The sequence below is a fragment of the Carya illinoinensis genome, chromosome 5 (genome assembly GCF_018687715.1).
Source record: "Carya illinoinensis cultivar Pawnee chromosome 5, C.illinoinensisPawnee_v1, whole genome shotgun sequence".
Taxonomy (NCBI): Eukaryota; Viridiplantae; Streptophyta; class Magnoliopsida; order Fagales; family Juglandaceae; genus Carya; species Carya illinoinensis.
In genome coordinates this window covers 14,974,475-15,000,794 of record NC_056756.1, presented here as the reverse complement: position 1 = coordinate 15,000,794, position 26,320 = coordinate 14,974,475, and the positions used below count along the sequence as shown (strand labels likewise).

Sequence of the window (26,320 nt, the reverse complement as noted above, 5' to 3'; positions counted from 1 at the left end):
TCTAAAAAAGTCAAGTAATACTAGAGGGCAATGAACAAACTGTCATAACGACCATTGAAGGCATGGATTCAACACCAACTGGCAAATCACTCCAATCATAAATGACTTCAAGTAAAACTTTCAACGACAAAAGGATTGGAGAATAGTCAAAATTCATTTATTCCAAAATCAATGTGTGCACTCAATGGCTCAATGAGCAGTAACCAACTTGGTTTTTGGTTGTATACCTTTAGATAATCTTCCTAAATGTATTTTGTATATTGATAGTGGGAAAGATCAGTCTTGAGACTAGTTGTATTCTGTTTTAATTATATTCAATACTTAGAGCACTCTCATTGGATTATCTATATCCAAAACTAGAGCCCATTTTTACCTATTAGACATAAAAACCACTTGCAATGGATTATCTATAATCAAAATTCTTAACTTTTAGCTACAGTACATGTAAAGATAAAATCAAATTTGATAGTTACTATTCCACAAGCAAATCTTTATTTTATTATTTTTAAAGTCTCTCTCTCCTTTGATAGTTACTGTTTTTTAAATCTTTATTATTTTTTAATCTATAATTTAATTAGAATATGATTACTAATTAACATATAATAGGTAAAATAGTAAAATATGATAAAATAAAATAAAATAATAATTAAAAATTTTAAATATTTTTTAATTTATTAATTATTTATTACTATATAATAAATAATTAATTAATCTAATGTAAAAATTTGATATAAATAGTTAAAGTCAAATTCATCTTATATTATTTTATTGTTATATAATGAAAAAATGGTTATTCCAATGTGAAGATTTATATAAATGGAATAACCAATATCTAAATTCATCTTACATTCATAAAAAATGTCCTTTACATATGCATAATATAATGAGAGTGCTCTAAGCATGCTTGATTAGAAGGAAAAAAGATTGAGTATAATGGAAATTGGAAAAATTTTAAGGAAAATGATAATATGCCGGGTTTGCCCCCTTAGTGTGACAGTTCATCTATTTTTATTGTTTGTACTTAATGGTTAATGAAGTGATTATTAGTAAATTTGTGTATTTTGTTTACAAATGTATAAAGATGTTTAAAAATGTCAAAAGAAAAAAGAAAATAAATAAATAAATTATGCAAATGCACTTTGAGGCATGTCCAATGGTACAAAATAGTAGCAACTTCCAAATTTTAACGATAAAAATGCATTGTTAATAACATAGGAGTTAATTTTTCAAATTTAATACATAGTAGTTAGTATCACTGACTGGCCTCAGTCTAGGATAAAAGAATACAATTTATCCAAATTCCTCATTTTCTTTTCTTCTTATTATTTGAGGTTTTCCATAAATTTTGAGCATCATATCTAATTTTTCCTTAATCCCAAGATCATTTTCTATTCTTGATCATATGATTGGCGTGGTTGATTTTCTTCTTATATGTAGTTTATTGCTTTAGATATAATTTGAATGCTAGAATTGTAATACTCTTAATAATACTCTATAAAAATGGGCCTTCGTGAGGGTGTTGAGTCATGGGGTGAGACAATATAGTTGGGTGCCACCGCTCTCCGGTGTGGTTGGGCAGAGTTTATAAAGACTTTTAACTATTGTGGAGCCAATTTGGTGTGCAAATTATATCTATATATAGAAAGGATTATGTTGCTCTTCATTTTGAACTTGTCATCCCCAATCTCGCCAAATGATGTTTGTAAAGATTGGGTGGTTGTTTCTTTACTGATTTCTTAAATGAAAAAGAATTAAAAATAGGACAAGTCAACTAGTACAACTAAGAACACAATATTCATTTTGCTTTATAATGCATTATATATGTAAGGTTGCTGTGAACACTGTATTTAATCTTATTCAAGTTCTATTCCAAGTGCAAGAAGGAGGGGTGCCCACATGGGCAACCCCCTCCTATGCTATGCTTGAGAATAAAAGTGGCAACAACCACTTTATTGTAGGGATTAAAGGTTAGCTTTTAAGGCCAGTCATATGTGATGCACAGGAGGGCTATATATGGCCCCCTTAGATGGTTTTCTGACAATCCTAACAAGTACATAATCTCTCTATATTTTTGTTCTCTCTCGAGAAAGTATCTAGTTTGTGGGTGTATTGAGTATTACTCTAATTTATTCTACGTAATAAACTTCACCACTAAAAGGAGGCGCTTGAGGCTTGCAAGATTATTTGTTCAGGCTAAATAGACTTACAGAATAATTCAATAAGTTGTGCTTAAGGTATTTTGTTGTGCATTCATACATTGGTATCAGAGCATTTAAGTTAGCTTCAGTTTATAGAAAGCCTATTTGTTTCGTATATATTTTAAAAGCAGTGAGTGCCAACAGTGGTGCAGCTTGCACCATTGTGGTGCTTCGCCCACCTAGGTGCAACACTCAACGTGGCGATGTTGCACGCACTGTTGGTGGTGTTGCATGCACCATAGCTGTGCTACAAGCACTGCATTGTGCACTGCTAGTAGTGCAACGCCAACCAGGTGTTGGAGGAACACCGTGTCTTGATGATGTCAACGGTTGCTAATGTGTGTTTGTGGCGCTACAGTGTGTATTGTTCATATAAACAATGCCCTAATGGAGGTTGGAGATGACTTATGTCATCTGAAATGGTCTTGGGTCCTTCGGCCCATTCTTCTTGAAAAGAAACAAAAAAGTGTTAGGCTAATTTTTAGTAGCTCAATATTTATAAACCCAAAGTTGTTTTTTATAAATAAAATAATGAAAGTGGCACACTTGAGTTTTGAAATCAAGACCACCCCAAAAAACTAAGCTTGGTGTACCACCGGGTTGCAAATTTCTCTTTATTTAGGTGTGGCTTATAAATATATTTATTATAAATATTAATTTTTAAAAAAGATTGCATGATTTATTTATTTAATTAATGCTCTTTTTTTTTAATGTTATTCCATATTGTTACATTCCATATGATTTTTTATTTAATATTTTAGATTAAATGTGATTACAGTTATGTGTGAAATGAACATGTGGATATATGCTTATTTTACTAATTATGTAGGTTAGACTTGAATGTTGACATTAGCCTTCATTTTTTTTAGTGATAAAATATAAAGTTTCCACTAAATAGTCTTAGTTAGTATGTATTGTTAGTGTGAATGATAGGCTGAAAGAATTGCAATGACCCTAGTAAGATCTATAAATACACTGTATAGCCAAAGGATTATGGTAGCCTTAGAAAGAACTGTAAATGCACTGATGGGACAAGAAAAATGGACTATAATGGTCTTAAAAGTACTATCTTTATAGACTAATCCAACACGTTGCCGTAGTCTAGTAGTTATCCTTGTAGATTGGCCTAAAATGTTACTCTCATTTTACTGGGATCTATCTTTACATGTAACTAGGATTAGAAGATTACTTAAGATAGTGGGAGTATGATTGAGATTCAGGAGGATTTGATCTCCTATATAATTTTTGAGCAAAAACTAGGTTAAAAATTAATAATTAGACATTGCGGTGAAAGAAATGATTATGAAGTCTAGTGAATTTTCGATTCTGCGATGTGTCTGTATTATTTTTTTTCTAACTTGGATGGACGCAGAAGATTTCTTATGTGTGTGTAATATCACTTTTAATGCATTTTGTAGTAAAATGGCATCTAAGAGTATAATTGCCAATTTAAAAAAGTGAGAGAAGCTGGATAGACAAAACTATGATATTTGACATCGCAAGACCCAATATGCCTTAAATGATTAGGAGATCTTGAAAGCCTTAACTCACTCCCTTAATGAGCCCAAGAAAAGGAACTCAAACCAACACAAGAGAGATCAAAAAGCTTATAATGAATGGGCTAAAAAGAACTATTGTGCACGCATTATCATGTTAAGCAATATGCACAATGATCTCTGGTGTGAGTTCGAAACCTATGACATTGCCCAGAAGATGTGACAAGCATTAAAGATGAAGTTTGGGGGAATTTCAACCATAAGGTTACGTGGATTAACTATGAGGTTTGCCTCCTATAAGATGTGCTCTGAATAGACAATAAAGTAGTATCTTAGGGCGATGTCATCCATGATCTATGAACTTAAGACGGCAGGAAACAACTTGACTAATGAGCAACAATTCTAGGCAGTTATACACTTGCTACCAAATTCTTGGAGACAATGAGCTAGAATCTGACGCACAATGAGAACATAAAGGATTTCGATGATGTGTCGCGTCACTTGGATCTTGAGGCTGCTAAACCCAAACATTCAGCCTATATGGCTAAGTCTGGTTCATGCAATGCATCTAGGCCCAAGTGTAAGAAGTTCAAGATAGGGGTAGCTGTTGGACAATTGAAGAAATGGTTAGGAACTTCTCAGCAAAGCAAGAGAGGCAAGCACGGGAAGAACAAGTCAAAGTTAGAGTGCTAAAACTGCGGAAAGAAATATCACTTCGCTCGTGACTGCACTGAGATGAAGAAGGTACACTCTGACTATTCTCGCATTGTTTTTATAATTAGCCATGTGATGGTTGTTCATTCCTATCCTCTATTGACTGTAGATTCAAAAGCGACCAAGCACATAGAGCAAGATCGAGTTGGTTTTGTGGAGTATCGTTGGATTTTAGCTGGGAGTCGTGATATCAAGGTAATAAAGCTAGCGTGGAGGTGCTAGGACTTGGTACCTAGAAGCTGGACTTGTAGAACGGCCATACTTTATTTCTCCGCAATGTGCCATATGTTCCGTGGATCGACAAAACTTACTTTCTTTAGTTACTTTATTAAGACTTAGTTTTTGGATTGTATTTGAAAACAATGGTGTTTCCTTATATTTGGGCAATGTTTTTTGTGATTGTGCTTTTCTATCAGATGGATTTTGATTATTCAAGTATGAATAAGTCTATTACTTTTCATTTTTCATCTGATAATATGGATTCATATAAATCATATGCTTGGCTTGGCCATATAGGGTAAGAAAGAATGATTAGGTCAGCTAGAGAATACCTTATAGGTTATCTCACTAAAGTCACATTGCCCATATGTGAACATTGTTTGAAAGGAAAAGCTACGAAAAAATCGTTTAAAAAAGGCACTAGGGCATATTTTCCATTGCAATTATTCCACTCAGACATCTGTAATCCAATGAGTGTGAGGGCAAGACACAGAGTTTTCTACTTCATCACATTTATAGATGATTTTTCATGTTATGGTCATGTCTACTTAATTTCTCATAAGTTTGAAGCATTTGAGTGTTTTAGGTGATATCTTAAAATGGTTGAGAATCAGTTAGATAAAAACTTAAAAGCTCTAAGGACTAACCGCAAAGGTGAATATCTCTTTGAGCAATTTAAAAGGTCATGTCATGAAAAAGGAGTCAAAAGACAATTGACGATGCCAAGTACGCCACATCTAAATGGTGTGGCAAAAAGGAAAATCAAACACTGCTTGAGATGGTTAGGTCAATGATGGCACAAGCAAACCTACGAATTTCATTTTAGGGTGATGCATTTTTTACTACTACCTACATTTTTAACCAAATGCCCTCTCAATCAGTATCTCTCACCCCATATGAATTATGGACTGGTGAAAAATTCAATTTGAGTAACTTTCAGTCATGGGGTTCAATGGTTTTGTTCATAATATTTCTCATAAATATGAGAAGTTAGGCCCTAGAGGAAAGAAATATATTTTTAGAAGGTACTCAGAAAACTCTAAAGGGTATGTTCTAATAGGTGAACAATCTGATAGAACTGTGACTAAGATTGAGTCACGAGAAGCGCATTTTATAAAGGATAAGTTTCCAAGTATGGGTGAGGTTGGTCAGAGTTTGGAAGTTCATGAGATTGTTGATCGAGAGGAAGGTGCTCCAAGGGGCTTAGTTGAGAATGAGGAAGAAATTCCTCAAGCTCCTACAAATTGTGAGAGTAACTTACCTCTAGGTGGGAGCGCACCACTTGTTAATCAACCACAACAACCTCAGCCGTATAGAAGCACGTGTGAAAGTGTTCCTCTTCTTCGTTTTAGATTGAAAGGAAAGCTTTCACAGTAGCTTCTCAAAATGACGATGAGCTTAGAAAAATTCATGAGGCTCTTTCATCTTCTACTAAAGATGAGTGGATGAAAGTACTAAATAATGAGATAGAGTCTATAAAAACTTCCTAGGTCTAGGATCTAGTAGATCTACCATCAAGGGTCAAGGCTATTGGAAAAAAATGGATTCTGAAGATGAAGTGCAAGTTGGATAAATCAATAGAAAGATATAGAGCTCGCTTATTGGCGAAAGGATACCTAACGACAGGGTATAGACTATGAGGAAACTTTTTCACCAGTGATGAGGTTTGCCTCAATTCGCCTAATTCTAACTATAGTAGCATACATGAATTTGAAACTTTATCATATGGACATTAAGACAACATTTCTCAATGGAAAACTAGATGGAGAGATCTATATGGATCAATTCACGAGTTTCGTGGTCAACGGTCAAGAATGCAAGGTGTGCAAGATCAAATGATCTATATTTAGCCTAAAGCAATCATCTAAACAATGGTATCTCAGATTTCATTAAACCATTCTCTCGAATGGGTTTTACAGTGATCATGTATAACCATTGTGATTATGTCAAAAGGTCCAAGAAGAGCTTCATTATGTTGTCATTGTATGTTGACGACATACTACTGCCTAGAAATGATAAAAGATTGATAGTCACCACAAAAGAGTGGTTATCCTTCAATTTTGAGATGAAGGATATGGGTGAGGCAAAATACATTTTGGAAGTTAAGATCTACAAAGATCAATCAAAGAAACTTCTATATTTGTCCCAACATATTTACATAAGAAAGTTCTCAAGCGTTTCCAAATGAGTGAATGTAAACCCATTGACACTCATATTATTAGACATGAGAGCTTGTCCAAAGATGTGTCTTAAGACTCAAATTGAAATGGAAAAGATGGCTCGTATCCCTTATGCTAATTCTGTGCACAGCCTGATGTACACAATGATGTGTACTCAGTCAAACATATGCTATATAGTTGGCTTGGTGAGTAGATTCCAATCCAACTCTGGACTAGCTCACTGGAAAGTAGTCAAGAGGATTCTGAGATATATCAAGGGAATTGTGATCTATGTGTTGTGTTATTAGGGTTCAAATTTGTAGCTGAGAGGTTACAACAATGCTGATTAGGGCAGTGATTTAAATGAAAATCAACCACTGAGTATGTCTTTCTGCTCAACAATAGCACAATTACATGGAGTAGCAAGAAACAACCATATATAGCCTTATTCACTTTAGAGGCAGAGTACATAGCTTGCTTAGCAGTAGTTCAAGAAGTTGTTTATTTACGAAGGTTCCTTGAGCATTTAGATATTGGCATGGATACTACACATCCAATGACAATATTCTGCAATAGCATAGTAGCTCTCGCATATGCTAAATAATCAAAATATCACAGAAGAACCAAACATATAGATGTCAAATCACTACATCGAGACATGGTAGCATAAAAGAAAATGGTTCTAAAACATCTTTCTACTAGTCGCATGGTTGCTAATCTCCTAACAAAGCCTATAGCAAGATATGCTTTTGTTGCTTATGTTAGGAATTTATAACTGCATAGACTGTAAAATTAATTTATGTTCAGTTGACATTGAGATGTAAACTTTCCTTTGAGATATTAATGTAATATGATTTTATTCAGTTCTTGTTTTTATCATATTGTTTTCAGATATACACACAAGGTATGTCACAGGTTTAGATCGGTTCACTCACATGAACAATCGCCTCTAGCGCTTGAGTAGCGAGTGCAGATGAGACATTATGTCCCTAAGTAATTATCTAAGGGGATAAATTGGCTGGCATAAAGATATGTCACCTTAATGGGAGCTAAGATAAGGTATATTGTATTGAGAGGACCATACATAGGTAACCCACAATTCATGTAGCCTATGGTTAGTCAGATGCGAGATTCTTTTTGGCGCCTTAGAGGCTAGCAAATGAAGGGACTCGGGTTAGACGCTTAAGGAGTGCCTAGACTAAAATCTATACGGTGTTGATATAGATATATGCTCTTTGAGGAAGAGAAATCTACCATAGCATGTATTTCATACTGTATGTGCTTATTTGACTAAATGAGTAAGTGAGTAAATGGTTCATTTCTTTCTCATTGTATGAGTCTCATAATTTATTAAGTGTCATTTTTTATTGTGTCATAAGATAGAGGTTGTGATGTATGCTACTTTGGTAGGCTGTCTATAGTCATGATTGATACAATCTAAAGAGGCATTGTTGGGAAAGCAGTTCGACTAAAGTTAAATGACATGAGGGCGAATGGAAGACTATTTGACATCGTATTTTCGATGGTGTTTGCTAATGTTGAACTATGGCGCTACACATTGATAACGACTAAAGTTGTGAATACATCAAAATGACTTAAAGGTAGTCAAGCATTGTTCTGAGTTTTTTGAACTCAAGAGGGTTTGAAAATTCTTGATTTGATGCGATTGAATGAGTCTAGGACATGACAAGACACTTTAGGAATATTGTTATGTTGGTCTTCTTTGGAAGAAATTTGGTATAGTGCTCCCACCTTTCTTTTTGCAGGTGTGCTTGGTGTTCACACAACCTATTTGCTTGTATGAATAAGATTAAGAACTTTAGAGAGATATAAGCCTGGGGTCATACTCACTGTATTCAAATGGGAGATGTAAGATACGGGGGCGCCCACATGGGCAAACCCCTCCTATGCTGTAATGACATGTAACGCATGGCTTAATGGTCATGCATTGCGTTACATGCTTGAAAATAAAAGTGGCAATGGCCACTTTATTGCAGGGATTAAAGGCTAGCCTTAAAAAGACTAGCCATATGTGATGCACAAGGAGGGCTATATATAGCCCCCCTCATATGGTTCTCTAACAATTCTAAAAAGTACAGAATCTCTCTATATTTTTATTCTCTCTTGAAAAAATATCTAGATTATGAGTATATTGAGTGTTACTCTAGTTTATTCTATGTATTACACTTCACCACCATGAGGAGATGCTAGAGACTTGCTAGATTATTTGTTCAGGCTAGATAGACTTGTTGAGCAACTTAATAAGTTGTACTTGAGGTATTCTGTCATGTGCTTGAGATATTCCAAATACACAATTGCAATGATTTTTACAACAATTTGTTTTATATATATAATATATATATATATATATTTATATATATATATATATAAATAAGAACGACACTTCCAAATTATTAATGGGACCCTCATTTGTAGCGAAGGCGAAGGAATACCTTTATCACAAAGCACCAATCAATTAAATACCATCAACAAGACTCACAAAATAAATATAAGCACAATTAAGAAACTTGCAAATAAGGTAAACCGAGCTTGTCCAAAAGAATCCATCCTCTAAGCTTCTGCGGCAACTCCCTTTAGTCCAAATATTACTAGCACCTTGCGCTTCCAGTTTTGCCAGAAGCTCAGCGGGAGCATTACCTTCCCTAAAAATGTGAGAAATAGAACAATTCAACTCTTGAAGGCCTTGCAAAGTTACATCCCAGTAGTCCTCCAAGTACCATAGTCTACATTGACCTTGCTGCAACCAGTTAATCACAACCATAGAGTCCATTTCAATATCCACTTTCGTAAGACCCATCCGCTTGTAATGTTTAATACCTTCCAACACACCCAAGAGCTCTGCATAATTATTGGACACTGGAGGCATAGAAACAGAGTATGGTAGAATCATTTTGCCAGAACAGTCTCTTATCACCTCACCTGCACCAGCTAAATCTGGGTTACCTAAACTGCATCCGTCCATGTTCAATTTAACCCTTCCCTCTCTACGTTTCGTCCATTTCACAACTGTGTATATTTGTTTCTTGGCAACACAATAGGGATGTTTAAATTCTGAAGTATCAACCAATCGATTCTAGTAAGTTTAGCCACTTTAGCCAAGCTTTGGGCAATGAAAGAGAGCCAAAAATTAATATTTGTCCAAACCTTCTCCACCGAATCACTACGAGCTTCCATACGAGCTAAGCAACATCGCGTCCAATGTCTCCAACTAACAATAATTGGGAGAGTTCCAATTAACGTGCCTACTTGTGTGTTGCATTTTGCCCTCCAAAACCGGTATTGGATGTGTTCTTTCCAATTACGATGCTTACATTAGCAAGTCTGAAATACCTCCCACATGTTCGCCAAATTTCCTGTGCAAAATCACTTGCAAACAACAAATGGTTGAGATCCGCATACCTTCCTTCCATACATCAATCACACTTAGACACCATATTAATTCCCACTCTTTTGATAGGACCATTAACACTTAAGCAGTCATTTAGTGCCTTTCACATCATGATCGACGCCTTCCGAGGTATAAGTTTGTGCCACACCCATTCGGATCATTGCATTTTTGGTGTTCAAATTCTCACACAGTCCCAAGTGCTCTTGGTTGAGAATGTACCATCCATGTTCTTCATCCATACTAGCACGTCTTTACCTTCTCTTCGGCTTGCCAAAAATGACAACATCTCTTCTGCTTTACTAACTCCCACAAGACTTCGTAGCAACTCAACATCCCAGCCGTTTTCGATTCTACAATCAATTACAATGGCAATTTTGTACATTTGTTGCATTAGAGCAAAAGTGAATAAACAATGGCAAAAAACGTGCAACGAATTCTAAATCGACAAGAAATACTGATAACGGCAATTTTGACCACTTTTTGTGACAAAAATAAGCACTGTAAAAGGTCATTTTTCTTGTAGTGACATAACAATTGCAAAGAAGGAATATCGTGAGCAATTTAGGACTTCGTCTCTTATGTTAGGTTTTGCCTCACAATAAAACTTTTCACTGGCCTCCTCAAATTATGCTGCCTCTTCATCCCTCTCTTCTTCTTTTCCTCCCCCTTTTACAAGATGGGATGTTTGAGATGATATGACCCGATCGAGGTGTGGAATATTAGAGCTTCTCTTTTCACATGTGATTAATTAGTCTTGTGGAAATTTGATTACAATAATATTGAGTTAAATTGGCGAGATCTTATGGCAAAATCTCCAATTATGTGAGCTATAATGAAATTAAACTTTTTTACGCTTTTTAAGGTGAATTGGTTAAAAAAAATATATAAGTCCTCTTAAGTAGTACTTGATATATAGGAATACTTGATATAGGCTATGCGATCGAATATTTGATATGTACAAGCATTGATTAAGAATATCAGTTCCGCTCTTCACGCAAAATAAGTCAAATTGGCTTATGTGATTTATTTGATTCTTTTTGTCACATTTTTAAATATAAAATCAATTCAAATGAGTCGCATTAATAAAGAGTGTAATAGGATGTGTTAGAATTAATTACTTTGGGTGAAGAGTAATATTTTTTTAAATAAAGAAATAAATAATGATAGAGGATTATCTTCGATCTCGAAATTATGAACTTAAAAATAATAATAAGCAAATATAGATTAAAAAAAAAAACACGACAACAGAAACAGGAGGATGGGGGATGGCAAAAAGATAGTCTCTCTCGTCAATGAGTTAAAAGAGAATTTGTGCAACAATTCAAAGAAAATGATGATTCTAATAGTATGAAAATTGGTAAAAAGACCAAAGCTGGGATAAAAAGGTGGTTATGTTGTCAATCGAGGCCACGTTAATACTCTTTTCCTGATGATGTTCTTTTGCTTTTCTCTTTCTTCAAAAACCCCCAAGTGAAAAATGTGGATTGAAAGTTTGGCTTTTTAGGTTTCGCTTCTACAACATTAATCATAGGTGGTCTGACAAAAACCAAAAACTCAAAAGAATGAGTACAGAACACTTACCCCCTCCAACCCACGGTTTTGTTGATATTGATACTCACTGACTGTAATTCTTTAGACTTTCTTGATAGAAGATGACAAAGAATGACAAAGTCAAAAGCAAAAAAAAAAAAAAAAAACGCATGCTTCATTGAATTCTGCTCTAGCATTAAAAGTGAGATTCTAATTCGTATTGTATTTTTAACAAGAAAGCCGAATTAATTACAAAGACATTAGCTGCGTGTAGAAGTGGCCCTCTTGAACCTCCTCTTGCTGCATAGCATCTCCTCACTTTGATGTATGCATGTGAGACAATGACATGAACATGACAACCAGTTTGTAGAATAGCTTTTTCAAAATTTCAACGATCAGACAAAAGTTACAGAAACAGAATGAATTTTAGAAAATAGAGAATATTCTCTATGTTGAGAAAGATACAGAGAAGTAAATGTGAAGAAGATCAGGAGGAAGACAGTGACAGGAATCTGGGTTTGGACTAGACGATGGAATAAGGCTGCTGCCGTAGCAGCACTGGGTGGAGCTCGGAGATATAGAATACAAGGGAGATTTTGAAATGTTTCTGGTAGATTTGCAGTTTATTGATGCTGCATGTGGGATCCACTTGTTATTGTTTGCCTTTAGAGATAGCAGAGGAAATATTGAACCTTCAGTGCATGTTAATGGGATCCCACAAAAATCAATAGAAATAGGCTCTTATTCTTCTTCTTCTTCCTCAGTTTTCAGCATGAAAGTGCTTAACTGAGTCTTCGGTCGGAGCCCTCTCAATCTTCCTCCTATCTGCCCTATACGAAAGATTAATGATCCTCTAATCTTTTGCATCTCCATAGCATCGCACGCTGGATTTTCTTTGTTTGTGTAGTGCATCAAACGGACTTCAGTAGTATATATGCTACTTTATTTACGCTGATTTCTGATATGATTAAGAAATATAGCTATAGGTTACGTATGGATTTCTGTTCGTAGTTTAATATGTCTGCATGAAGCTTTTACGACATAGAAAACACTGGAAAGAACCAAGGGGAAGAATATAGCTAGGAATTAAGGACGAGAACTAAGGAGCCCCTCTCCTTCTTCTTCAAGAATCAATATACGAGAGAACAAACACTTATGGCCTGCAACTTTCAATTAGTCTTAATTAATTTCTGCATAATCAAATAAATGATCAAATCCATGCACACGTGAGTTTTACTTGCATAAAATTATAAAGAACAGGATCGAGCAAGAAATGTCTAACACCCTAATAACGTACGCCTTCCGATCAATTTAGATTTAGAATTCACATCCCATCAATTGTGTTATTATATTTAGCTTGGAGATCATTGTTGTTGCAGTACAGACTTCTCACAGAACCACATGCAGGACCAGCTTTTGGTGAAAAGTTCTTTAAAAAAAAAAAAAGATTATTCGCATGCTTCGATGACTGAACTTCCATGGAACATGAACCATGCATGCATAATCTTTCCCCTGGCCTAATAAAAAAATCTTTTGGTTTGAACTAAAAAGGGTAAAAAAGAAAGCCTTGGTGATGTAATTACGACTAATATTACCCGCATTAATCGATCCACACCAATTTTCAAAGTCAGAAACATCTATGAGTTAGGGGCAAAAATACTAGTGAACATGCAATATGGTTGTATGTCCTATAAGCTGCAAGCAGAAGGAAGGAGCCAACCTTATCACGACAAAATCCCACTTCTTTTCCCTTTTGTCGAAGCTGGTAAGAATGCCGACACCGCGGGGTTGATCAAGCAAAAATCAGATTATATTCTTCAACATGATATCTTTCAAGTTGTCAAGTGCTGTACCTGTATGCATTAATATCTATGCATATATAGGCCGGCCTAGTGCAATGTATATCAAGTTGTACTACTAGTCAAGTGATGGTTTAGCATTCACAAGGTAAATCATCATTAATCTCTTTTATTATTTAATTAATTAGGTCTAAGCCATCATTAATGTCCGGTATCTTAAGATTTTAGAACAAATCTTTGTAAAATATTCGAGATATAATATATCAGGTGATACGCTCTAGATTATTTCTAAGATCTTCTCGATCTGCCAAACCATAAATCATTGGTCAAAAACGACAAAAAAGAAAGAAAGAAAGAAAGTCGCACCATTAACTTTAATATATATGCAGATATATGATTGATCTAGTTAGTCGACATTTCAGTGCATGCAGATTAATATTAATGTTGAAGTTCCTATTGCAGATACTCATGGAGTCGTGAGCATTTTTTATACATAAAATGCTGTACTATCAACCCATGGATTTCCGATTATATAAATTAAATAAATATATATATATATATAGTGTTGTAAATGATCAAATACACGATCAGTATCCCATTACGGATTGAATTTAGTTTTGTGCAAATTAAGAAACATGATCTCAGAATCGACGGCATTGTGAAAGAGTGAAACGAAGGCTTACGGCCGGTGTATAATGTGATAGCAGGAAATAACTCGAGTTTGAGTAGTTTATGTTCCATTGGGAAGCTGAGGGGCTATATATAATTTAGAAACATCAATACCTCACGTCTCTATACTAAAACAAGCAATGAAAAACATAATCAAATTCTGCATTAATCAAGAATTCAAAGCGATAGTGATGCAGTTAAGTACTATTTCTATACTGATTAAATCAATTCAACAATGGAACTGGGATTCATATTAATGCAATATAATATATATGGGATGATTGAGATCATCACCGACAAGGATTAATTAGGAGTACTAATCCTTATAGCAATATTAGCCCAGAAACATCAAAGATTAACGTATGGTAGTAGTACGTACTGAATAACTTTTAGGTTAAAAAAAATGATGCAACCTATCATATTAATGGAATATGTAAAATTAAATAACTGTATATAGAATTTTTAAATTTTAATTTTCTCCTATTTTTAGGTTTTCTCAAATTAAGAATTCTCTGTTTTAAAATAATTAATGATTTCGTGAAAGCTATTAAAATTATAGAAGAAGTTAAGAGGACTCAATTTATGAATTTTGATGAGTAAGATTACCTTGGCACGTTATACAAAGGCTCTTGGGCATTAAGAATATCTTAGGTATTTTTAGAATACTTTACTATTATTTATTATTTTATTATTATTTTTTATTTACTTTTTATTATTATTTAATATTACTATTCAATATTCTATTATTATTTTTCATTACTTTTTTATTATTATTCACAACTTTCAACCCTTCTAGCTCACTATTCAAACCTAATCTAGTCTATATAAAAATTTTACAATATAACTTAATTTGCTCGATCCATCAAGATATAGTAGATCTAACGCATTGAATTAAATTACACCGATTTGTTAATTTTATCGTATGAAATTTGTATATAAATTAATTAACATTTCTCCTTTAATGTTTATTATTGGATACATTATTTTTAAGTTTGGACCGCTCCTGCATGTGTATCATTTGATTGCAAAGGAAAGATAAGTACACCCTTGTCCGTGTTAAGTGTTGTGTCGGACATATTATTAAGAAAATTAATCAGACAACAATATGCAATAGACAAGAGTCAAATTCACTATTGCATGAGAAATATTTATATATTTACATCGCACATCCTTTTTTTTTTTTAAATAAATAACTAAATATAATATTTATTTGCATAGTACGCTTTAATCAGTCCTTTGTACTTGTCGGGTAACTTTATCATAATCGAATTAGAAAATATTGTTTTTTAATATATTTAACCTCATATATAAAAATAAGCTCAAGGGCCAAAGGAGATCACTGAAAAGTAACCAAAGCAAGCATGAGCAGCTGACGCTACATACGTCATCAGTTTCTCTTTACTTTAATTTTATTTTAGACTAACCAAACCACGTCATAACGCATTAGAAAAAGAATACTTATAGTTATAGAGTTTATAAACGAATATCAAATTATATTTTTATGAATTTATTTATATAATTAAAATATTTTTCATATAAGAAATAAGGAACACAAAATTTTTATGCTACCATAATAAAATAATAATTTTTTAAAATTACTTTGAACTTCTGTTTTAATTTAATGTGTTTAAATTTTATGAAAATATTGTTTTATTATAAAATTGTAAATTGGTTGTGCTGTTCAAGTTCTTAATGTATAAACTTAAGTGCCAGTCGATCTCTTGAGAATATTAATTAATCAGAACAAAAAAAAAATAATATATATATATATATCTTAAATGATATTAGAAACATATATAGATGATAGAACCCATCATGACGGGATTTACCAGCAATTTTTGGAGTCGATTTACATTGAATATTGGAAGTGAATTGTTTTTACTTGTAAATTAATGAGGAGATTGAAAATACGAAAATTCTTGACATTATTGCATCATCGGATGATGAGATGACCAAATGATCATTCTGCTTGTTTTTTATGTGCATATTTAGGCTACTTATACGACTTTCATTATAATTAGAATCATTAATATTGCACTGTCAAATCCCACTTAATAGAGATAGTACCATATCCACTCGATTTCCACTACTATCTTTGCCCCTAAAAAATCTGGTACACCACCATGTGGCAGCAGTAATACATTGGTTCTGTAAAACATATTTTGTCTATGTTTCAACTTCTTTACTAGGATGATTGCTGGTCTTTTGATGTTTTTTTATTATTATTATTATTTTTCAATCAATTTTATTCACCATTTTCTCGGAGTTTTTTTATATCAAATGATTGAAAAACGAGTGATCTGAATATAATCCACATGACTCTTTTCTAAAATGAACATTGTATGCACATAAAATAAACGTCCATGCTTTCTTTTTTCGAGGCAAACTCACTTAAAATATACATATGTAGAACTAGATGTTTTAATTTTGGAATGTATGAATGCATGTTTATGCATATATGCATATACATATACATGTGTGTGTGTGTGTGTGAATTTTATCTGGAAACGGTTCTTATCTGTAATTATGTCATCTTGGAACCTTTCTTGGACAGAGAAGTATTTTTGGGGGAAATGCAAGGAAGCACATGTGGTCTTTTTCATTTGTCACAATGATGAAAGTAAAGGGAGAAAGGGTGGGAAATAAAAAGAGAGGAAGCCATCATCACAACTTTTGTGGGTTGGCTGGTGATTGAAGTCTAGGATTTTCCACTCTTAATTCAGTGAGGACTAATTAACAACTGCCTAATTTCAATATGTTGGGTAAGTTTCTTTTCCTCTTGGCCGGTAATTATAAGAACAACAGTGAGGCACACGGCGAATCCGGTTCTGCCACATGTCACAAAGTCAGCAACTGTTTTGGGCTGACTAATCTTCCCTGTCTTTTATCAATATATGCTGTATGATTCATAAAACAAAAGCATTGGACATTAGTGGGTATGATGTGGTCCAAATCTTAAAAGGAGTTGAATATCCTTAAGGCTCCACACTAATCATATTGTCCCATTACCGCATTCCAACAATGTTTATCCTTAAAAATTCAAGAGACCCACCTTCCCAAGTGCATCAATGGCCCCTTCTCATCTCCTTCCACTAGTCATGTTGACAAAAGATGCGGCAAAAGGTAGGCAAAAAGTAGCAGACTAGCAGTGGTTTAAACTAATTGTGAAGAGAAAAAAATAGCTAAAATAGACAAGAAGGAAAGGTTTTTTCTATATCTTTTTGAGGAGGATGGTTTTGATCACCTGAAATCTCAGTTCTAAATCTTAAGGGTCTATGTAAAGGTGCCTCAGTGCTGCTATGCGGCTCTAAGGAAATAGGCAGAATAGAAGATTCTCATACTTCACTTAACAGTTTCCACCACAGGTCAAAGGGTACATATATAGGGGCTTTAGGTAGGCTCGTTAGACCCTTATCAAGTAGGCTTTGAAAACAAGCTGCAAAAAACTTTAGAAGATAATTATACTCATTCCAGCACATAAAGCAATTTAGCAGAAATGCCATGGTTGTTTAAGCTTGTTTTGGATTATTAAATTTCCCAGTAGCTCATCCCCGGGATATGATCAATGAAACCTCGTGATGGTGAATTTCCCAAAGTTGAATGCTACAATGGTAGGCATGTATCATGTTCCTATTACCCCTTGCATGCCCACCTACCTTTGTTGATTGTACATGAAGTTTTTCTTTTACATATAGACATAGAGGATATATTCTTGGTACAGCTGACATGGTGAGATTTGTCGGATCTTTCTTTTGTTTCTTCAAGTCTGCAAAGTAACTCATGTAAATCTGTCTATATTCAAAAGGTTTTTTTTTTTTTTTTTGGTCTTTCGAGGCAAGGGGGAAGATGAGGATAATGAATACGATGATGCTGCAGAGATAAAAAAAGGCTTGAATTAGAGTCATTTGACCACAGTAGAAAATTAGAATGAGACAATGTCAATGACAAAAAGGATAAGCAGGATTATTATGCTTAAGATATTAGTAAGGTAGGAGTTGAAGGTCCCATCGCTATCAGCACAATTCATATAATTTTCTATAGCAATAGCAGTACCTTTATTTATTTCCCTCCTCATTTGACTTGACAAACATTTGGAAGGGAAAAAAAATACATATGTGATAACCTTATACGTTTGACAGGTAGTCAAAAGGGTGTGTTTTTTTTTTTAAAGCCCTAACAAACTCTTAAAGCAAAATATTTCACAACTCCAAATAGACAGTACGCCTTCATTAATGTTCTTTATAAAGCAATATATCCAGGCGTTCCCTCATTCATACAGAACTAGTGCTGGACACAGAGACCTTAGCAACTAAAACCCAAAGTTTCTCGCTGTAAGTACAGTTTGCTGAGACACCTTTCTCATTTCCCAGTTCCTAGTTTCCACTGATATCAAAATCAGAACCTCTCTCTCTCTCTCAATCTCATGTCCATTACCCCCCTTTGCTTTTTCTCTATCACTCTTGTTTTCCTTTCAAGTAAGTGATGGAACAGACAGAAGAGTCCAATGCTAACAAGAAATGCACCAAAACGAGAAGTTTCAGGGACACAGCCAATCCTCACAAGCATCAGTATCACTATCAGCATCAGCTACTACAGTACTCAAATCAGTATGGGTTCTGCAACCAGAACCAGCATCAGAGATACTACCCAGCTCTGCTTCCTCTACCCACTCAAATGCCATTTCAGCTAACTTTACCTCCTCTCCCTCAAAACCATGGCTTCAGGACAAAAACCCATCTCCACAAACCTTCATGCAAGCTGAATAACCCTCCTCTTGCCGCCTCCTCAGATACCCAGGTCCAAAATGTCGCAATTTCACCGGGTAAATATCAAAACCCTCTTCTTTTATTTGTTATGTTCCCTCCCCCACCCCCACCCCCCTTTATTTGCGGGCTTCTTCTTTGAAAACACAAGTCTGGTTAGGGGTTAAAGATTCTTTCGAGGATATGCACTCTGCTTACACAGCGTATCAATGAGATTCTAATCAATAGAGAAGGCTGAGAATTGAGCAACAGGAGCTGTTTTACTCTTTATTCTCTCTTATTTTTGTTTTCTTTTGGTTCATTCTTATCTCTGCTCTTTCTGATCAAAATATGACAATAATAGTAGTTGAGCATCTACAATTGATATATACGATAGTTGCTAAAAATATTTGTCCTGCTGATTTCTGATTTTGAAATCTCCTGTATGGTGACGTTTCTCTTTTGTAGTTTTAGGTACTTAACAATCTATAGCCGACTTAGCCTCAAAATATCTGAATTTTCTGGTTAGTGGAGTTGAATCAGTCTAACTCATCTTTTTCTCTCCTTATCTAATCAGCTCCGGAGGGACTCCAAAGGCCAAAAAGCTTACCCCGTAAAGGAGATAGTGGAAGAGGTGTCATAGGTGCAAGGCAACCTCAATCACTAGTGGCTGCAAGGAGACCAGATTCTGGCGGCATAGAAGGGCCAGTTATCTCTCTCCTCGCCAACCATTTTCTTGTCCGATTTGATTCATCACAAAGAATTTTTCATTACAATGTTGAAATCTCACCTAATCCCTCGAAAGAGGTTGCCCGAATGATCAAACAAAAACTGGTCATGGAGAATCCAGTTATGCTTTCTGGTGCTTTTCCGGCCTATGATGGTCGAAAGAACCTTTACAGCTCTGTTGAGTTCCAAAATGATAGGCTTGAATTCTATGTAAGTCTCCCAATCCCCACTAACAAGACTACTTTGCCAAATAGAGAATTCAATGACTTGCTAGATAAGCATCAAAAGCTTAAACTATTTCGGATAAACATCAAACTTGTATCAAAATTTGATGGAAAGGAGCTAAGTAGTTACCTAAGCAAGGAGGGAGACGATTGGGTCCCTCTTCCTCAAGATTATCTCCATGCTTTGGATGTTATTTTAAGGGAAAGCCCGACTGAGAAGTGTATTTCTGTTGGGAGATCACTGTATTCGAATTATATGGGAGGAACTAAAGACATTGGGGGTGGAGCTGTTGGATTGAGAGGGTTCTTTCAGAGTCTTCGCCCAACCCAACAAGGGCTTGCACTCAATGTAGATTTCTCTGTGACTGCTTTCCATGAGAGCATTGGAGTAATCCCCTACTTGCAGAAGCGTCTAGAATTTCTTCGGGACCTTTCTCAAAGGAAGACTAGGGGTTTAACTGGTGAAGAGAAGAAGGAAGTGGAGAAGGCATTGAAGAACATTAGGGTCTTTGTTTGCCACAGAGAAAGTGTTCAGAGATACCGGGTCTATGGCTTAACAGATGAAGCTACTGAAAATCTTTGGTTTGCAGACAGGGATGGGAAGAACCTAAGGCTGGTGACTTACTTCAAGGAGCATTATAATTATGATATACAGTTCAGAAACTTGCCGTGCTTGCAAATTAGTCGGAGTAAACCATGTTATCTTCCTATGGAGCTTTGTATGATCTGTGAAGGTCAGAAGTTTCTCGGGAAGCTTTCTGATGATCAAACTGCAAGAATACTTAAGATGGGTTGCCAACGACCAAGAGAGCGAAAAGCCATTATAGACGGAGTCATGAGAGGACCTGTTGGGCCAAAAAGGTACAAGTTAAACTAGGGAATGAATTGTGTCTTTAATCACTTGAAAGTTGATTCTTTCCCAAGTTTTTCTGCTGCTATTAGAACTTTCTTGTTTTGGCTATGAATTGGTTTGTTAGTTAAATATTTTTCTATCTTGATAGTGGGATCCAAGGAAGAGAATTCAAACTCCACGTATCAGGAGAAATGACACGATTAAATGGAAGAATTCTACAACCTCCCAAGTTAAAGCTTGGTGATGGTGGCCATGTGAGAGATCTTACTCCCTCCCGCCATGACCGACAGTGGAACCTTTTAGATAGCCACGTTTTTGAAGGAGCTCAAATTGAAAGGTGGGCACTGATAAGTTTCGGTGGCACCTCCGATCAGAAGTCCTACATTCCAAAATTCATAAACCAATTATCACAGAGGTGTGAACAACTAGGCATCTTTCTCAACAAAAACACGATAGTTCGCCCTCAATTTGAATCAACCCAAGTTCTTAACAATGTCTCTCTTTTGGAGTCTAAACTCAAGAAAACGCACCGAGCGGCATTAAACAATCTACAGCTGCTTATTTGTGTAATGGAGAAAAGACACAAAGGTTATGCAGATTTGAAGCGAATTGCAGAGACAAGCATAGGGGTTGTCAGCCAGTGCTGCTTATATCCGAATCTCAGCAAGTTGAGTTCTCAATTTCTGGCAAATTTGGCACTCAAGATCAATGCCAAAGTTGGCGGATGCACGGTTGCCTTATACAATTCATTACACTCTCAAATCCCACGTCTACTCCAGTCTGATGAGCCAGTGATTTTTATGGGTGCTGATGTGACACACCCTCACCCGCTTGATGATTTCAGCCCATCCGTTGCGGCCGTGGTTGGCAGCATGAATTGGCCGGCAGCAAACAAGTATGTTTCAAGAATGAGGTCCCAAACACATCGACAAGAAATCATCCAAGATCTTGGTGCAATGGTTGGGGAATTGCTTGAGGATTTTTACCAGGAAGTAAACAAACTCCCCAAGAGAATAATTTTCTTCAGAGATGGGGTTAGTGAAACCCAATTTTATAAAGTGCTCCAAGAGGAGCTGCAAGCAATTAGAGGGGCATGTTCTAGATTCCCTGATTATAAACCTCTCATCACTTTTGCTGTAGTCCAGAAGAGGCATCACACAAGGTTGTTTCCCTTCGAAAATGATCCATCTTCCACACAAACACCGTTTTCCGATGAAAATATTCCTCCAGGGACAGTGGTTGACACTGTGATTACTCATCCGAGGGAATTTGATTTCTATCTTTGTAGTCACTGGGGGGTGAAAGGAACAAGCAGGCCAACCCACTACCATGTCTTGTGGGATGAAAGCCAGTTCACTTCTGACGAACTACAGAAGCTCGTTTACAATCTCTGCTACACATTTGTGAGATGCACCAAGCCAGTTTCTTTGGTGCCTCCGGCTTACTATGCCCACCTCGCTGCATACAGAGGCAGGCTTTACCTTGACCGCGCAGAGCCCTCAGCTTACATGAGAAGCTCTCCAACACTCTCCCGAGCTGCCCCCCCTAAAGCAACCCCTCTACCGAAACTTAGTGAAAATGTTAAGAAACTCATGTTTTACTGCTGATTTTTCTTGCTGCAATTGCATTCAGAATTCTAACTACATATGACCTATATACACTTTGGATTCCTCAGAGATGTAGGCTAAGAAGACTCGATTCAAGAAATGTACGTGTCATGTGCGGCCCTCTTGATTATGCAAACTGTAGGAAAACATTCTGATCATCTTTATCGAGAAAGTTACAGTTTGCAAGAATCTCTCTTGCCGATACAGATTTTGAAGTTTTTAATATTGTTGTGAATGATTACATGATCATTTCCTCGTAAAAGAAATATCAAAGAATGTGACATGCTTTTGACTAGCTGAACATGTGAGAGCGCACAAACGCCTCAGAGAGCCTAAAGTTAAAACTTAAAACCGACCCAAATGGTAACAGAAACATTACGTTTTGGTTAAGTAGAGTGATAGTAGCAGATTTGGACCCGAATTGGTTGTGTTGGATACCTACAAAGGTTGTACACATTGTCACCATTGCCAACAACATCGATCATATCGATTGCCGTCCATGCAATTCAATGACTTGGCTTTATAATATGAGCCCAAGGGTCGGGCTAGATTAATGGAAGATCATTCGGAATGTGAGACCAAATCCGGTCAAGGATAACAAAAAACACATATTCTACCCACCCAAAGTGCAATAAAGGGGATATAAGTAGCCTTAATGACATGATCATAAAAAAATTAATAATAATAACTTTTAAGGGCCAGACTGCTCCTTTACCCTCAAAGTCTATGGACACATCCTTGGTAGGTCAATATAGAAAAGATTATACATTAAGGATTATTTAGCCAAAACCAAAAGCAGATTATAATTTACAAATCTGCCAATCAAATAGTGACACGTAATAAAATAATGTATTTTCATGTAAGTGTATATTTTCAGATGTTTTTTATATATAAAACAACGACTACAACAGATTCATGTGCAAGGTGTAGTACCATCCCTAGTCTCAGTTGATTTTCAATGTTTTCATGGAGGATGTCTCCACCTTGGATGCTAACTTGACCGACTGACGAGGAAGACATCTCTTCCCTCATAACTCTATGGAATCGGTACTTTTTTTGTGATCGGCATTGAACAAGGGAATAAGGATCAACAGGTCATCAAGCATAAACTTTTGTTTTCCCAAAAAATGAAAAAAAAAAAAAACTTTAATCTGTCATTCACAGATAAAGGAGGAAGTAGAGAGGAGAAGGATCCACGTAAAATAATGAAGAAAGTGATGGGGAGGGATAATATTTAGGATGTAGGGGGCAATTAAATGGAAGTGTTAAGATGGTTTCTGAGGATGACAGAGCGAGGGAGGGAGAGAGCTAGATAGCCACCTATTACATTTTAAATACCTACAGTACCAGAGCGCGCGCGCGCGCACACATATATATATATATATATATATATCAGTTTAGAAAACGTATGATCCATGCATGCAACACCATTAAAAGTATAGCAGAGTTGTACAGAGCAACAGAAGACGCAAAAGAGATTGAATACAAAAAGTTAAAAGCCATTCTTGGGGGTCCCCACAGGGACTGCATGGTACTACACCAACTGGATCACTGCCCCAAGGCCAGAGCAGTGCCAGCCCCAATTGAACAAAGAATATATTACAGTATGTGATGAGAGAGAGAGAGAGAGAGAGAGAGAGGAGAAACGAGAGGGAGAAAGGAACAATCCAAGAACCAAGAAAAGATAGGATTCGAAGTAAAGCCAGTGAAGTCTGACTTTCGACTTCCCCTTTTGTCTCTTCAGCCTTTTCTCGCTTTCTCTCTCTCCATCTCTCCCCATGGTTCTTTATTAACACTAACCTCTCACCCTTTTCTCCCTATGCGTCAGATACGACTTTTAAGTACCTGCACGGCCATGGGAAGGGACAGACAGACTGGAAAATAAACGTGGCCTTCTACAGCACAGCAAGTGGTAGGAGCCACAATAAGGAACTCACCCTGTCGCACACAAAAGTGTACGTGCTATTTGGAACGTGCGAAAGATGACCTACCTCGTTTTCTTTTCTTTTCTTTTTCTCTCTCGTGAGTCGATATTACATGTTTAAGATGTATAAGTTTTGCAGGTTTTCGTATAAAAAATAGATTCTACTATTAAAAAAAAAAAAACTCACTTGTTTTTTTGTAAGATCTATTTTTTTTAATAAAAAGTTTACACAAAATTTATATATTTAGAAATTACCCCTAACATTCCTCTTTATAATTTATCCCTAACCTTTTTAAGGCGAAAAAATTAAATATTAAAATAATCACTATATATATAGTTTCTCTGTTAGACATAATTAAATAAGATCTTGCTATATCCACAGAAGACTTCCACTGAAATCTCCTACCGATCTATTAATTTCTCTTTTTTTTCAACTTTTCTTTCATCATTTTTTAAAATTATTTAAATATTTTTAAAAAAATCACATTCATTTAAAAACACTTACTTAGTTATTAAGTAAAAAAATTAAAAACTTTTTGGGTAAAGAATTTCGGTACAAAATTTATGTGACACTAGTGTTTTCCAATTAAATAACCTTTTAAGTATATGGACCAATCCTTTTCGAATCAAATCACATAAATTATTTTAATAAGAGAAGTACTAGTTTTTTTTTTCCTAAGCAAGCATCATCATTTTATATATATATATATATATAAGGAAAATAGAGGCACTTTTACTGTCTAGATTCAAGAGACTATAGTAGAGCTAGAAGGATTTTTTCCATTGTGGAAGTCTAATATACATTGTGGTATTTTAATAAGGACTATGCAGTCAAACACATTGTTAGTTGTGGCCTATTGCACTAAATTATGCACCCATCAATTTTGGTGCCAATGAATTTTCTGAGTAGACTAACTTTGGAATGCCTTCAATAAGTTTGAAATATTTGTGAGGATATTGAAGATGGACCAGTTAGGAGATGATGAAGGATTGATTATAGCATTTGTAACAACTTGGTTGTCACCTTCAACAATAATATCAGTTAGATGCCGATAGGTTGTCACCTTCAACAATAATATATCTTCCTCAATTTCCAATTTTGTCACCATGGCTTTTCCAAAAATAGGATTGATTGAGTCTATCTGTCGAGTAACTATAAAACTGATATCTCTTGAATTTATTCTAAAGATTGTGGCTATAGTTGACCCATTGGTTCTGACAGCTACATCATGAGATAGTGAGTATCAACCTATTGGGGGAGGGATCCATGCAAGTAATATGAATTTTTTTTAGTCTTTGTGTTCCACATGAGCTTATGCTTTTTGAAGATCTTGATCATGAATGTGTGAAGGGGATGGGGGGTTGGTAGGAGTGTTTGTGAGTGATCTGATTTCTAAGAAACCATAACGAATCCATCGCAATGATAGAAAATAACTAGAAACTATGGGACATCTCCCTGTTAGAATTTAGTAGATTGGAAGGATCCAAGATCATTTTTAACCACTTTTAGATAGGTTGTGCAGCCAAAGAAGAGATGTTTAGAGGCCATGGAGAAAGTCTCCAAAGATTTTTTGAGTGAGCACACCTAAAGAATGAGTGGTTAGTAGTTTCCTCTTCCATATGGGGTAAAGGGCAAAGTGTGTCATTTCTGAGAATGACAGGAGACATTTTAGCCTAGAATTTGTTGGAAGAATGTTAGAAATAATCTTCCAGAATCTTGATTTTCCAAAGCTTTTTTCAATCTAATTTTGAGAAAGAAGATTTATTGACAACTGGGGAATTTTGCTGTGAAATGATGTAGTCATAACCTGACTTTATTAAAAAAGTTCCCAAATGATGACTGGTCCAAATTGGTTTGTCTGTCATGTAGGAGTGAACTACTTGAGATAAGTGAATTTTTAAAATTTTGCAGACACTTTTAAGTTGGAATAAAGTAACAAGAAGAATATCATTCTATCTACGAGGTTGCTCTAGCATTAAGGTTGAGACAATTAACGTAGGGTCTAGTGGAATGGAATTATCTCTGACAGTTGGCCTGAAGGACTGCA

At 35.5% G+C, this 26,320-nt stretch overlaps 1 protein-coding gene across 1 annotated transcript; it reads left to right on the top strand.

The window, feature by feature from the left end:
- The first annotated feature begins 18,398 nt into the window (after positions 1-18,398).
- LOC122311249 (protein argonaute 7) lies at positions 18,399-22,537 on the top strand. Its single transcript, XM_043125719.1, has 3 exons — positions 18,399-19,015; positions 19,513-20,749; positions 20,890-22,537. Exons 1-3 carry the CDS (start codon positions 18,676-18,678, stop codon positions 22,346-22,348), a joined length of 3,036 nt encoding a protein of 1,011 aa, XP_042981653.1. The 5' UTR covers positions 18,399-18,675; the 3' UTR covers positions 22,349-22,537.
- The last annotated feature ends 3,783 nt before the right edge of the window (positions 22,538-26,320 follow it).

Bases quoted from the DNA above. Each gene is read 5' to 3' on its own strand.
- LOC122311249 (XM_043125719.1), top strand. From the start codon at position 18,676: ATGGAACAGACAGAAGAGTCCAATGCTAACAAGAAATGCACCAAAACG. The intron at 19,016-19,512 runs GTAAATATCAAA...TTATCTAATCAG, and splicing joins AAATGTCGCAATTTCACCGG to CTCCGGAGGGACTCCAAAGG. The intron at 20,750-20,889 runs GTACAAGTTAAA...CTATCTTGATAG, and splicing joins GGACCTGTTGGGCCAAAAAG to TGGGATCCAAGGAAGAGAAT.